The sequence below is a fragment of the Coloeus monedula genome (assembly GCF_965178545.1).
Source record: "Coloeus monedula genome assembly, chromosome: 13".
NCBI classification, from domain to species: Eukaryota; Metazoa; Chordata; class Aves; order Passeriformes; family Corvidae; genus Coloeus; species Coloeus monedula.
This window is the reverse complement of record NC_138793.1, coordinates 8500340-8515153: the sequence shown is the minus strand read 5'-3', so window position 1 is coordinate 8515153 and position 14814 is coordinate 8500340. Positions and strand designations below refer to the sequence as shown.

At 38.4% G+C, this 14814-nt stretch overlaps 1 protein-coding gene across 1 annotated transcript; it reads left to right on the top strand.

The window, feature by feature from the left end:
- Positions 1-232: 232 nt before the first annotated feature.
- On the top strand, positions 233-14221 carry BRD7 (bromodomain containing 7). Its single transcript, XM_082289895.1, has 17 exons — positions 233-361; positions 702-910; positions 1318-1447; positions 1845-1902; positions 3013-3157; positions 4331-4441; positions 4768-4952; positions 5739-5862; positions 6509-6584; positions 7100-7207; positions 7815-7947; positions 8706-8817; positions 9968-10024; positions 11451-11559; positions 11706-11849; positions 12936-13079; positions 14029-14221. The coding sequence occupies exons 1-17, from the start codon at positions 313-315 to the stop codon at positions 14091-14093; spliced, it is 1959 nt and encodes a 652-aa protein (XP_082146021.1). The 5' UTR covers positions 233-312; the 3' UTR covers positions 14094-14221.
- The last annotated feature ends 593 nt before the right edge of the window (positions 14222-14814 follow it).

The window sequence follows — 14814 nt, the reverse complement described above, 5'->3', positions numbered from 1 at the left end:
TTTTAAAGGGCTCTTCCAACCTCGAACATTCCACGATTCGGTAGGATGCCGTGAGGGTTCTGGAGAGACGACGCTGCCCGGGGAGCGGAAGGAGCTGCTCACAAGGGAAAATGCCCCGAGCTCGCCGCTTCCAGGCGCGGAACGAATCACGAGCCCCACAGCACGCCGCTCCCCGGCCACTGCGCCTGCGGCAGACCCCCAGCGCGCCAGGGGGCGCTGCGCCGCCGCCATCGCCTGCTCCCGGGCCGCGCGGGGCCGCGCCGGGCTCCGCCTCAACAGCGCGGCCTCTCCCGGGCGGGCCGGGCCGGGGCCATGGGGAAGAAGCATAAGAAGCACAAGTCGGACAAACATCCCTACGAGGGTGCGTCCCTATGGGGGTGGGCGGGCAGAGGAGGCCGGCCAGCGCGGCCCGAAGCGAGCGCGGGCCCTCAAGCCCCCAGTGGCGGCCGCCCCGCCCCGCCGGGCCCATTTGAACGCTCCGCGCTGAGGCTGCGGGGCCCTCGGTCCGCCGGCGGGCCCGGGGTCGGCAGACGGGCGGGGCTCGGCTCTGCGCGGGGGAGAAGCAGCTGCAGGGGCTGGAAATGAGGAAATGGTGCGGTGACGGCCTCTGGAAGAAGCAGCGGAGGGATCGCGCGGGGTTATTGAGGACAGAAGTGTGTTTTCTTTGGTACTCACACAGTTTGTTTCTCTGCTGGTTTAAGAATACGTAGAGAAGCCACTGAAGCTGGTGCTGAAAGTTGGAGGAAATGAGGTTGCTGAGCTCTCCACTGGAAATGCAGGACTTGATTCCAGCCTCTACGAAGATAAATCAGAACATGAAAAACACAAGGACAGAAAAAGAAAAAAGAGAAAGAAAGGAGAAAAACAAGTTCCTGGAGAAGAAAAGGAGAAAAGAAAGAGAAAAGTTAAGGTATGTGTTCATACTACTGCATTTTAGCAAAAAAAAAAAAAAGTTTTGACTTTCTCTAGGTTTCCCATCAGAAGGTCAGCAGATAATGACTGTAACTTGTATCGTTAGACGGGAATACGTTCAGACTCGGTGTGAGGTGTTCCTGTCTCTTTTCTAAAGGACACACAGCATTGGCTGTCACATTTTCTAAAAAACTAATTCAGTGATACATTGCATTGTATGGCTGAATTATTTCAGTGTCCAGCAGATGGAGACAGTACATAAAGAATACAGAACTTTTAAACACTTACAAACTATTCTTATTTTTTAAACTTTCTGAATTTGTTTTGAAAAATCTAGAGAGCATTATGTACAGTAATAATGCAGGGTTTTCAGGTGCTCTTACATTTCCATAACGATCTTTCCAGGAGGATAAAAGGAAACGAGATCGAGACCATGGAGACAGTGAGGGAGAACAGGAAATGAAATGTCAGACCCCGGTCAGAATGGAATTGTCACCAGAGAAACCACTGACGAGTACTTTATCAAAGCAGGAAGGTAGGGGTATAAAAGAAATTTCTTTTGCTAATTCATGTTTTCTCTAGTTGACTCATGTTTTATTGTTCTTTGTTTCTATAGCAAGTAACTTGGCATTTTTTGCCATCTCAAGTGTTTTTCTCCAAGTCATACAAAAGTTTGGAATTAGCTTGCTATACACTTCTTTAGCACAGTGGTGTCTGGTACTTCTATCAGAGCGAGCATAATGGCAAGTAAGGGCAATGAGAAATGCAGATCCCCTGTAGGTATTGTGGGGTTTGCCATCATATTCTTTTCTTTATACTTAATTCTCAAGGTGTATCAGCTTTGTTCATTGATTCTAATATCTTGGAGGTTTAATTCCTTGTGCAATCAGTTCTACCTCACACCCTTTCTCCCCGCCTTGTTTTTGGTCTAGAGGTGGAGCAGACACCCCTTCAGGAAGCTCTGAATCAACTCATGAGACAGCTGCAGAGGTAATGTCTGTGCTCCAGGCTTGCAGAGCTGTGAAGTGAAAATAACACACAGTAACGGAAGGGGCATATACAAAGCTGAGTGAAAATATTATTGTTAAATATATTGCTAAGAGGGCTATTTTAGAAATTTAAGTGCTAGTTTAAGAACATACACTTAGAACTTCTCTTCAAATCAGGCTTCTTGTGAACACCTCCAGTTTCAAGTTCATAGTAGTTTTAAAAAGCTTTCAAACCCAGGATAATTTTCCAGTAATGTGATGCTTTTTTAGGGGAACCTTTTGAAAGGAAGTCACAGGAGTTTATAATCAATTTGCCAAAGTTTCTTTTACCTTGAGTTCTCCTATTTTAGCATTATTTACTATAAAAAGGAAGCATGCACTTGAAAACTTCAACCATGTTCTCTTAATGTCTTACTAGCCAAATGTCTTTTGTTTAAAACAATCAAGTCTGCAGTTCTTTCAAGGAGTCTCTTATTTAAGATAATCTTTCTTGACTTTAAGAGTATCTGTGTCTTGTACAAGAGTGGTTGAAAAATCTTTCCCTTTAGCTGTCTCACCAGATTGAGCTTGAAACTCTGTTTGCAAGTTTTCTCTTATCCGTAAATTTTCAAGATCTAGGTGTGGTGTCAGTTATCAAAAAATGCTTGTGTTAGTTTTGGCTCCATTTCCCTGCATACAAAAAGCAGCACTTTTGATTTTGAACCCTGTCTCTTCCCTTCTGATAATGTCAAGAGTAAACGATGAATGACAAGAATATTCTTATTATATATATTTATTTTTTAATTAATTATAATGTAGTATAAAATCCCTGTGTTAAAATCTAAAATCTTTTTTAAAAGTTTGGGTTTTTTCATCCTCTTTGGAACGCAGGTAGTTATCTAAATATAGAAATAACTTCTAAAATACATTTGTAGCACTTTTTTGGTGTATGGGTTTGCATACAAGATCTTTTCAACCTTGAAAGAGAAAGATTATGCTGACACAAGCTGTTTCTCTCTTTATAGTTCTGAGTCCTTTTCAGCTTAGGTATTTCCTTTCTATTTAATTTCAAACTCAGTATGTTCTTTGTTATAAGTTGAAACATAAAAAACTGTCTTTCATTTCTTAACAGAAAGGATCCAAGTTCTTTCTTTTCATTTCCTGTGACTGACTTTATTGCCCCTGGCTATTCCATGATCATTAAAAACCCAATGGATTTTAGTACCATGAAAGAGAAGATCAAGAACAATGGGTACCAGTCCATAGAAGAATTAAAGGTAATGCTTTGAATTTTGTTTTGACTACAAAGATATATTATACTCAACTGACCTGAAGTCTAGTATTTTATGAGAATATAAAGATGCCAAAAAGAACCAGTACTTCTGCCTCAAGAAATGTTTCTTCTTGAATTTTTGTGAGCGAGTAAGTTCTGACGGTAAAAGAGAAAACACTTCTGGTTTGCAAATGTGCATCTCAAAAAGATGCAGATGGTTTCAGGTTTTGTGCAGCATTTCATAGAACCTGTCAGTTTGTCCTTCAGCCTGTTTTTTTAGATCTGTTACTTCTTCCAGTCTAGTCATGTAGATCAATGAGTGAAGGCACAGTGTGCTTGGTCCTGTTGGCAGCAACCACTTACCCTGGTGCTGTAATGTGTCTAATGGATTTAAGGGCCTGTTTTTAAAGCCTCCTAAAGCTTTTAAAAGGTGTGGGACCTAGTTTTGTTTCGTTTTCTTCATCAGAGATACTCTCTAGTTCTTTACTGGGCTAGATGAGGACCTGAGAGGTGTAATTTGTGTGTAATTAAGAATTAGGCAGATGTTAGTTTATAGTATTGGTTGTATTTTCTTGCACATTCTTCTTTAGATCGCCAAAACTTAAGAAGAATATTACCTATTTTAACAGTTGTTTCTAGTTAGTTTTTAGTTTTAACTTTGTAAATAGATGAGAATGTGATAAAACATATTCACCTGTAGAGGCTGCAGTGTGTATAGAAGTGCCGTTTCTAGCTCCCTTGAATTTCAAACAAGCATATGTTTCTTCATTGTAATTAAAATTTTTGCATATTCTTTGTAATAATTTAACTCTGAACTGCAGCTTTTCATTGTCTTTGTTATGTTGCTTCACTTTGGTTTTGTTTTAATTACTGCTCATTGGAGGTGGGTAGTTGTAGCTAAGAGAGCTTCCCTTAAAACTTGAAAAACTACAAACAATACTGAACACTTAAGAATACTTGCAGGATGTTTGTTGGGCCGATGGATTCAAGTCTTAAAACTAAGTTACATACTTATTCCTGTTTACATTTTTGATAGATTTCTTAAATTCATTCATTAAAAGTAGCCTTTAAGGTTTTTTTTTCCCCTAAAGCTTGAGACACCACATTCGCAACAAGAATATCAATATAATACGCTGTAAAATTAACTTTCATTCCAAAATTATTAATGTTTGTACAGGATAACTTCAAACTGATGTGTAATAATGCAATGATTTACAACAAACCAGACACCATTTACTACAAAGCTGCAAAAAAACTGCTGCACTCAGGGATGAAGATACTGAGCCAGGTAACAAAGAACACCAACCAAAATATTAAAAAGTATACTGCTTCTTTTTTTGATTTCTCTTTATTCCCTTTTACAGGGATCTCTTGAAAATTAATAAAACCTTGCTTGATATTTATCAAATGCTTGTAGGTTGGAATATAAATAGTACATTGTTTTAGTACTGCTGCCAGATCAGTCATTGTACAAATAGTTGCATTTAATATTTCACCTTCTAGACTCTGTTTATATTTGCTAGTGTAAGAAAGAACTGAAATAAAATGAGCCTCCTGGTTAGGTTACAAAAGATTAATGGAAACAGCAAATAAAAGGATTTTGATGTTATTTAGGAGAGAATTCAGAGCCTGAAACAAAGTATAGAATTCATGGCTGACCTGCAGAAGACAAGGAAGCAGAAGGACAAGACAGAACTGCAGCAAACTGGGGAAGAGGAAAATGGTCCTGGGAAAGACAGAGCAGAACCTATGGATGGTGACACCAAAGCATTCAAAACACCTAGCAAAGAGCACAAAAAGTGAAGTATTGTCTGAATAGTTATAGGATACACCTTTTAAATGCTACTGAAACAAGATGACTTAGGAACCAGTGGATATGGGTTTCTCTCTTTCTGGTACCACTTATACACTAAAACATTTTCATCTCAAGGTGTCAACACTTACAGAAAGCATCCTCATCTACTAAAACCAAATAAGTTTAGAATCTTTTATGGGATAAAATCATTTTTGCATGTAGATAACCTTGTACTGCTCATCACCTCCATTCCTTCAATTATTTTCTGGTTTAGTGTCTATTTCACAGAAATAGTGTAGTTTTGGAGAAAGCTTGCAAACATGAGCTTTTAAACATATTGGTACAAAAAGCTACATAGCCAATTTCGATTACTTTTTGTTGTTGTTTGTGGCTGTATTTGAAACATGCAGCTGCCTAGCTACAGAAAGTGTACTTCCTGAAATAGCTTTTCATATCTAGAAATACCAGGTATGAAGATAGTAAATATTTAAGTAGATAGATACTGGATACTCAAATGAAGAGTAACTAATATACCAAAAGTATCTTAGTTTTGTGGGAGACCTTTACACAGAAATCTTTACGGTTACTAACATAGCATCTGCTGATGTAAACCTTTGTCACGTGCCTTCCCCAGCTGTATTAAATACAGTCATATTCTTTCATTGTTAGTTGTTTGATCTACAAAACCAGTTGCAGAGTTAGCTAAAACTATATTGTCACAGTATCCTTTTGTGTTATTTAGCCAGTTGGTGTTCCAGCTAGTCACTACATTGTGTGGATATATTCACAGGAAGGACAAAGACCTGCTCGAAGACAAATTACGAAGCACCAGCTTGGAAAGGGAACAAGAGCAGATTGATCGGATTGTTAGGGAGTCTGGAGGCAAGTTAACCAGGCGCCTTGCAAACAGCCAAGTAAGTATTGAGGGATTTGATAGCTCCTTTCACTTTTCCATAAACCAGGCTTCCTTGGCATCTTACACCAGTTGAAACTCCACATCTGCTTTAACTACAGCTTACACCATTTTACACCATTGATAATCTATATAACCATTTTACACCATTGATGATCTATATAACATCATAAGGTTAAAAAAAAATCTCTATTTGAATGCATGCTAAATTTCATCAGCAGAGCAAGTTGAGCTTAAATTTTCAATAAAGTAATAGAAAAGGATGAATAGTAGAAAGCTCAAGAAAATAAATCTGACCTGCAAAAATCTCATAGTTCTGAAACAGACACATACCTGATCAAAGGTTATTAATGCTACAGGAGAAGGAACTCAGTTTGGTAATACTATGCCTTTTTCATTTTCTACATTTTTTGTCTCTTGGCCTCTGTAGAAACATTAATATTTATCATAATATCTCAATTCCTTGTACCTATACCTATAATAAAGTTACCTAGGGAAAGTAAAATTTTAGAGCAGCACTCACTTCTCAGTGACTGATTTCCTTTCTTATTCCTGCAGATAGAATAGTTTCATTAAATGTTTTCATTAGTTTAAGGATCAGGAATTTCAACTACTATGTAAATTAAAATAGTCTGATCTTATTTCAGTGTGAATTTGAAAGAAGAAAACCAGATGGTACAACCACTCTGGGCCTTCTTAACCCAGTTGACCTTGCTGCAGGAGGTAAGTTAGCATGGTTCAGGTAACAAGCCACTTCTACCTACCTGGTCTGCTGCTTCTTTGCAGGGGCAGATGAGCAAATCCTGGCCAAGAACTGAATGCCTCTTCCCAGTCTGATAAAGATCTGGATTGAAAAAGCTGCAGCTGAGGGATCACACAGCCTTAGCTGTGGCTGCTGTTAGGCGCAGCTGGTGAGAGCCCTCAGTGCTGTTGCTTTTCTGGTTTGTGTCAGTTGTTTGTGGAAGCTGCAAAAGAACAGTTTGCTGCTGAAGAATTTCCTGGGATCCTCTTATTTCTTGTCCATGTACAGAGTGCAGTGTCTGCTGACCCAAAAGGTCACAGATGTTTTGGAATTGGGAACTGTCTGGGTCCCAGATCATTAATATTGAAATATTTGCATAGTAAAGCACACTTTGAGAGCCATGTCCTGTTTATTCTGAGTTTTTAGCTGTATTAAGTGAATTTAGACGTCTTCCTGTGCCTTCTCTGTTTATGTGTTTTGATACATCCTATTGCAGAACCAGGTTACTGCCCTGTAAAGCTGGGAATGACAGCAGGAAGGCTTCAGTCAGGAGTTAATACATTACAAGGGTTCAAAGAAGATAAAAGAAACAAGGTTACTCCAGGTATGCGCTGATGTGTTTTTAAAAAATACAAATTCTTCTTATGTAAACAAAGTGTCTTGATCTTGTTACTAATTTGGAACTAAGGACTTTTAAAGATAAAGCACGTTATTATGTATCACTGCCCATGGCAGGGGGGTTGGAACTGGATGATCTTTAAGGTCCCTTCCAGTCCAAACCATTTTGTGATTCTTTGTATCTATCACACAATTAAACATCACATCACAGAGTCCAGCTTAATTTAAACATACAAAGGGGATGAAATATTTCCTTTTCATCTACATGGAGAAGAGAAACTACCAGACAGAGAAAGGGTTTTGGTAGCTTTAAAAGACAAGGGGGGAGCCTGAGAACCTATTTCCAGTGTCAGACTGTTCATGCTGTGCTAAGGCACACAGTGGTGTTAATGACATATTTGTAAATACAAATGCATTTGATGTTACTAAAAGTCGTTACATTGTGAACAGATGGTGTTAGGTGAAGGCTTGTTTCCACCTTAAGAAATATATTCCTTTAAAGTTTCTTTTTGGAGATTGTTTTACAGCCCCCTCTCATTTCTATCTGATGCATGCAGAGCAGGGTAATAATTAATACTGTTGTTATTCATTAGTGGCATACTTGAATTACGGCCCCTTCAGTTCATATGCGCCAACCTACGATTCAACATTTGCCAACATAAGCAAAGAAGATTCTGACTTAATCTATTCAACATATGGGGAAGACTCTAATCAAGGATCTTCCAGGTAATCCAGCAACCAGGATGTGCATAGTACAGCTCACATGGACAGAAGCAGTTATGTGCAACTCTCTGTGGGATGGGCTTGCTTTTCTGTGGAATGCACTGCTGTCTTTATAGCTCACAGGGGTTTGTGTAAGAAACAAATAGTTCAGTAGAAGAACCTGCCTCTAAAGTGTAATTAGCCAAGGTGGAAGTATTTTGATGCTGCTGATTCCTAATAATACACTGTCTAAACTTAGATGTATTTATAACTGAAGGGTTCATGTTCAAAGCCAGAAAAATACTGAGTTGTACAAATGTTTATACAAACAGGATTTTTTTAACATTACTTACTGCCTTGAACGAGATACAGCTTTGTAAAAATAATTAATTCTATTGGTTTATTTTTCTTGATTATAAAAACTTCAAAGCTCTTTCGTTTTATGAGAATTTCACAAGGAGCAGGCACAGTGATATCAATTCTTAGGAAATGGGGAAATACTTTAGTACAGTGTTAACATGAAGTGCCTGTCCAAGTTTGCTTTTGTGTTGATGCGGCTGCCTGAGACACTACACTCTTCCAAGTTTTCCAGTGTTCCGTTCAGAATGGGTTCCTCAGCTACAGAAGGTATGGATGATTAAACTAAAGCAAGCCATTTAGATCAGGCCCTGTGCTACTTCTTGTGTTTTCTGTGCTGCACATACTGGTTTGACCTTGCGTAACTTTTTTACATTAGACGTTTGATACAAAAGTAGTTACCTTAACTATCTTTATTCTTTCAGTATTCAAGATTTTTTTATGAAATCCCAGGATTATCCTCTCTTAATGGCTGATAGTTTGCTTGATGTTCTAACTAAAGGAGGACATTCTAGAGCTCTCAGAGAACTAGAAGTGGTAAGAATGGATTTGTATACTATCTGTTCTTTGATTTTTAGCACACATGCTCTAAAGCAAGAGAAAGATGGTGCTGATCCTATTGATGGGCTTCCTTTTAACTGATAGAATTGGAAAATGAAGACTGATCTTTGTCTCCAGTAGCAGGATTTTCTGTAAAGTAATTATTCTATTTTTAATTAGTGAAATGTGAATATTAACAACATATTGCAGATGGAGATATAATCACACATTTTGTCCGTTGTCCCATTCCTATTATCACTAACTCCTGTTCCAAGACCAATAAGCCGTTGTTTAAAAATGAGGTGATCATTGATAGGCTTTTTTTTCCATGAAAATTTTATCACATTCCTAGCTGCCAATGTTTAGTTCAGGAGAAATAATATGTAGTTTTTCCCTTTACTTGGTACCGTGCTTTTAAACTCAAATATGTGCTATGTAAAAATACCAAACAGCGTCTCTTTAAATTCTTAGGAGATTCCAGTCCTGTCTGTGCTAAACATAACTGGAATCAAAGGGGCTCATTTGACAACCTTAACTTAATTGACAATCCAAGAATTATTTGTGAATCTCCTCAGAACAGTTCCTTTTAACTAAAAGTCTTGCTTTGAGTTTCAAATCGATGCAAACTTGAAATAAACAGATTGTAGCCTTTTACTAATGTGTCAGTTACCTAATTAATACTAGAAATAGTTCATGGACCAAAGATCACCTTTTTGCCTCAGTTCACACCTTGCCTTAGCATCACATGTTTAGCTCTTTTCTAGTACGCAGTAGGGGCACTGACTGACAGGGCTTGGCCACTTACTCTTGGCAGTATTAAGGGAAATACAGTTACATACAGAAACAGAAAACATTTCAGCCTCTAATAACCACCCTTCCTCTTCTACACCTCAGTAAATAGTCTCTGATGTGACATCACTGTGAACTTTGCAAAGAGAAAACCTGAGCTGAAAAAATGGATTTTAGTAAATGTTAATACCCCAAGAAAGACCCTAAAAAATAGCTGCATTATAAGTTGCTTTACAGTGTAAGAACATTACAACATTGCATATTTACCTCTCTTTAAAAATACTGCATCTTTAAGATTTTTCTTTGAATTTAAAAGAGTAATTTTAACGCCTTCTTTAAAAATCCTTTCTCTATTTAGCCATTGGAGGAAGCTGAAGGCCCACATGAACGAAGCGATGCAATGAAAGATGTAAAGGTATAATACTTCTATATTAAGTAACTTCTCCAACCAGCCTGTCCAAGCTCACAGATATAAAACTGCCTAAAACCTTCAGGCCTGTACAGCCACACTGAGACTTTGACAAGCTGTAAATACACCCTGTGACTTGTAAAAATGGTGTGTCCCTTTGTAGGCATGAGAAGAGTAAGGTTCTCCAAAACATTGTCTTAACTATATGTTGACAGAACTGGAAGAAAATGCTTATATATTTTTGTTTGTGATTGTTGGGAGCTATAGCTTTGTTTCTATCGTAATCTGGGTTGGTTTAACATGAATTTGTAATGTACGTGTAAGATGCCACATGATATGTAGCAGTCTTTGAGAAGTTCTCACTTTGTGCCCCTGTAGGCAATACATTATAGATCTCAAATCATTCCACCCAAACATTGCTCAATTAGAGAAAGCAGTTCCAGGGCCAGGGCTGCTCTCCTGAAGCATCTCTTCATCTGCAGCCAGTGCCCAGATTTTCTGAATTTTGGCCTCAGATCTTCGATAAATTCTCCTTTAGGTGAGCTGAAGAAAATTTTAAACTGCTTTTTAATTGGGATGCTGGTCTTAAGTTACTACATCATTTGTGCATATCCCCAATGGTTTTGCAGATGCCATTTTCTATTTGGGTATGAAATAGAATAATAAACAGAGTAATTGTAGATCAGTAAGTTTCACAGGGTGTCTTTTCAGCTTTCCCTCTGTATGTCCACTTTATTTTTATAGAGCAGACTTGTCGGAACCCTGAGTTCTGAGAATTTCAGCCTTTCAGTGCTGAGAGGGAGTGATCCTCAGAAACACACTATATTCGATCCGAAACCCTGGGAAAAGTTTCCTAAATTGTGTGATAATACTGAGGTTGTTGCTGTGTAATTAAAAGTTATGTCACTGGGTGAAACATGTAGAAATGTAGAAAATTAGGTTTAAGAGATATAGGTACTAATAGGTTACAATATGGAGGATTTGGGGTGTGGATTTGTGTTTTCTTTCTTCTTCTTCTTCACAAATCTGAATGTTCTGTCATTGGGTCAAAAGTTCTGCACTGCAGAACATGAAAAGTTAGTAATTGGATTGTAAGTAAAAACATATCTCATAATTGGTTAGTTTAGACTTTAAAAAGCTTGGAAAATTAAAACTCACAGCCATTTTCCACCCTTCCAACAAAGAGGCACACACTGTGCAGCTGTGTTACTGATAAGATACAATAAACAGCTAAGTCCGAACAAGAATACTCCATCTCCTGCGCCTCAATTCAAACTCTGAGTAAAAGAATTCAAGATGTAGAGAAAAAGAAGAAAAAGCAATACAGACTAACCTTAACTTTGTGTTCTGATCTTCCCCAGGCAGTGTTGTAGTTTCAAGGCTGAGTATTATCTAAATTATTACTTGCTGGTTTTTTGGGGTTTTTTTTCAGATTATGGAAATTGATATTGCTGCCAGGTTGGACGCTAATAGCGACAGACTTACAGCTCTAAAAGCAGTTACAAACTTTGGCATGCCTATAGAAGAGTTTGATTCTGAGGGTGAGTCTTCTTGGTAGTCATACTTCTGATATATGTCTGTAATTCTTTCAGTTTCTCAGTCCCTTACAACATTTTATATCATAAAGTAAGTTAATAGACTTTACTTAAATCTTACTAGTGAGGACTTTCTTCTTCTCTTTAAACAGAGGCTGAAATCTTCCAGAGGAAACTTGATGAAACAACAAAGCTGCTCAGAGAACTCCAGGATGCTCAAAATGAACGACTGAGTACAAAACCACCCCCTAACATGATTTGTCTTCTGGGTCCATCTTACAGAGAAATGCATTTGGGTAAATACACTTTTTCTTATCATTCTTGCAGGATTGATCAAGTCCCAACTGCTATCAACTCCAAGAAGGAAAAAGTCTCAGGAGCTATCGTGTAGATTATGTGCCCTGCTAGGCCTAGAAGATTAATTTAAATTTTTTTTGCATGTAAAGCCAGATGAAAATTTTGAACAGTAGTTACAAGTATTTCCTCTTTTTTCCTAAATATCCCTAGAAGTGATGGAAGCTTCTCTATGCCATGGGGCAGACAATAGCCAAATACCTCCATGAGTTTTGCAGTGTCTTTGAATAAGGGTTGTTTAACTATTACCAAGTTCTTATTGCAAGACTAGCTTTGGTCCAGGATTAATCTAGTTATCAGTCTATTGTGTTACACTAATTAATACCACTCATACATTCCTTAGTTATTTAAGCAAAGCTTCTTGTGTTACAGGTCAATTAAATTACACAGCTTGTGTTAATGGTAACCCTCTAAGACAAGACTGTGCAGAGAGTGAATGTTTTGCAAGTAAAACTGACTCGTGCAACACTATTCGTGGTCTAAACTAAACCATGTTGATGTGATTAGATAAATTCCCCATTATTGAAGAAATATGACTAAATTGGTACTACACCAAGTCTAAACCAGATCAAATACTATCTCTTTTAAGTTTCACTACTTACAGCTTCCTTCTTGAGGGAAAACCACATTTGTACCAACAAGAACAGTGTCTCTAGTTTACATCCAAAGCTCTGTGCTGAATCCCAGAATCTGTCTATTACTAGCAATGGTGCTGTGTGGGTGGCACCAGCCCTCTCCCAGCTGCTGAGTGTAGCCCAAGTTTCATTAACTTACTCTTTAACTTCTGGTGTTTCCTGATGGCAGCAAGCCTTGCGCAGCAGCTGTTTCACTCCTCCTGTTCTTCTTACCCATCTCTTTGTGCCCAAGATGCCTTGCATGGCTGCACGCAGCACAACAGAACTCTTCTGGTGCAGAAACATTATTTAACATAGTTCCCTTTGTACTTAAATGATTATACTACTTGCAGGGTGCTTCAACAATTTTGTGTCTATCTATAGCACATAAACACATCCTCTTACCTTTTCTAGCGGAGAGAGTAACCAATAACCTGAAAGAACTTGCCCAGCAAGTGACTCCAGGTGATATTGTCAGTACCTATGGAATCCGGAAAGCAATGGGAATCTCGGTTCCCCTGCCTGAGACAGAAGACAACTGGGTAGATCTGACAGAGGGTGAGTATACTAAAACATCTTGTAGCATCTGTTCAGCTGGAACAAAACCACAGCTGGAGATGCTTATACTAGTTTATGGTAGAACGTGCAGTAGTGTGGTTCCAATTTTCAGTTCTTCTCTCCTTTTTAAATTCTGTTTCAAATGGAAACTTGCTGCCTTTGGTCTTGGTCCAGCATCAATCTTTTGTATGTATGGAACTTTGGTTTAGCTACATGATTACTTTATAATCCATCTTATATCACTGCCAAATTTTAAAGCTTGGTAATTCATTCAATTTTAGTTTTTCCATTTAGTGTGAAGTTGCAGGAGAGGAGTTAAAATTCCTCACTTGCTAAAATGAGAACATCATGATTCCTTCTTCACCAGGCTTTTGGCTGCACACTCCTTTTGCTTAGTTTGGCCAGCTGTTGTGCTTCGTAAATTGACAGCATTTCAACTCACCTCATCCAGACAAAAGTAGTGGCTGTTTTGCTGGATTAGGGGGTCTGGTCAGTGGAGTCTCAGTGCCAGACCCAGACCTCCCCTGTGTAGTTCATGTGCACCAAAAGTGTTCCCAGAGTTGGGGAAGGGCAAGGAAGAATTTCTTCTCAAGAAATGCAATTCACATATCAAATGTACTCAATCTGTGGTTTGTGAAAGGTTTCATTAAATAACATTTCAACTGAAAGAGTCGGATTGATTCAGGAACTCGTTCCTATTTTCAAGGAAACTGCTCAAGAAATTTCAATTTCAAAATTACTGAGCCTTTTCTTTTCCATAACATTACACAGAGGCTTTGTGACAGAACCAACTGGAACACAGGATTTTCTGGGACTGTTGCAGAACAACCAGCTAACACAGGGCTATCTGCACAAATAGCAAATGACTTGTGGTGTGCTCTGCTGTATATGTATGTCTTTCATTGCATATTCTGTGCTCAGTGACCTGCTATCTGTTGTAAACTTTCAGACTTTGAAGAGCCTAAGAAGACCATCACTGTCCCTGAAAATGAGTGTGGTGCAGTTACAGGCTGAAGATTCTGTTCAGTTTACAGCTGTTTGTTTGATTTTGTTTAAGAACCAGGTAAACGTCCTTCAGGTGCATTCACCATGTGTGTATATTGTGTGTTAAACTAATTTTGTTTATTAAATTTTGGAACTGATGGCTTTTGAAGGGTTTGTATTAGTTACTTCTGCTACGTAAAAGCACTAAATTATTCTTTTTGCATTCTCTATTATTTTTAAGCTCCTCTGCTGCATATAAGTTTTCCTAGACTACCAAGTATCTCGAAAAGTCAAAGCATAATTAAAATGTGCCTATATACCGTGCAGGGACTCAACCAAAAGTTTCTAGAAGCAATGTGTAGACTTGTCTCTGAGTCTAGTTAGTGCAAACATCATTGGTGTCTGAACGTACAACTTCCCTCTTTTTAAAATTACTGTGCAACTCTCATGAACATGAGGAAGAGAAATAAACTTTATATAAAACTGATGCAGTGTGATGAATTAACAAAAGCTCAGCTTTGTGAGACTTTGAATGTTTCTTAGAGAAACCTTGCTATCTACTTATAGCATCCTAAAACTGGAGGGCAAGCTCAGACCCATGACCAGAAGTGAAACTAACAAACCCACCTACTGTCAGTATATAAAAATACCCCATGGGTGTAGTATAGTGATCTCTGAGACACTCAGGCAGACAATTCTTCATATTATGTAGAGGTATTACCAGACACTGTCTGGATAATGATTCTAGGCT

What these genes read in the sequence shown, in the direction of transcription:
- BRD7 (XM_082289895.1), top strand. Translation starts at nt 313, where the DNA reads ATGGGGAAGAAGCATAAGAAGCACAAGTCGGACAAACATCCCTACGAG. An exon ending in AGTTGACCTTGCTGCAGGAG is followed by an intron (nt 6,585 to 7,099) that starts GTAAGTTAGCAT and finishes ATCCTATTGCAG; the next exon opens with AACCAGGTTACTGCCCTGTA. An exon ending in CTGGGTAGATCTGACAGAGG is followed by an intron (nt 13,080 to 14,028) that starts GTGAGTATACTA and finishes GTAAACTTTCAG; the next exon opens with ACTTTGAAGAGCCTAAGAAG.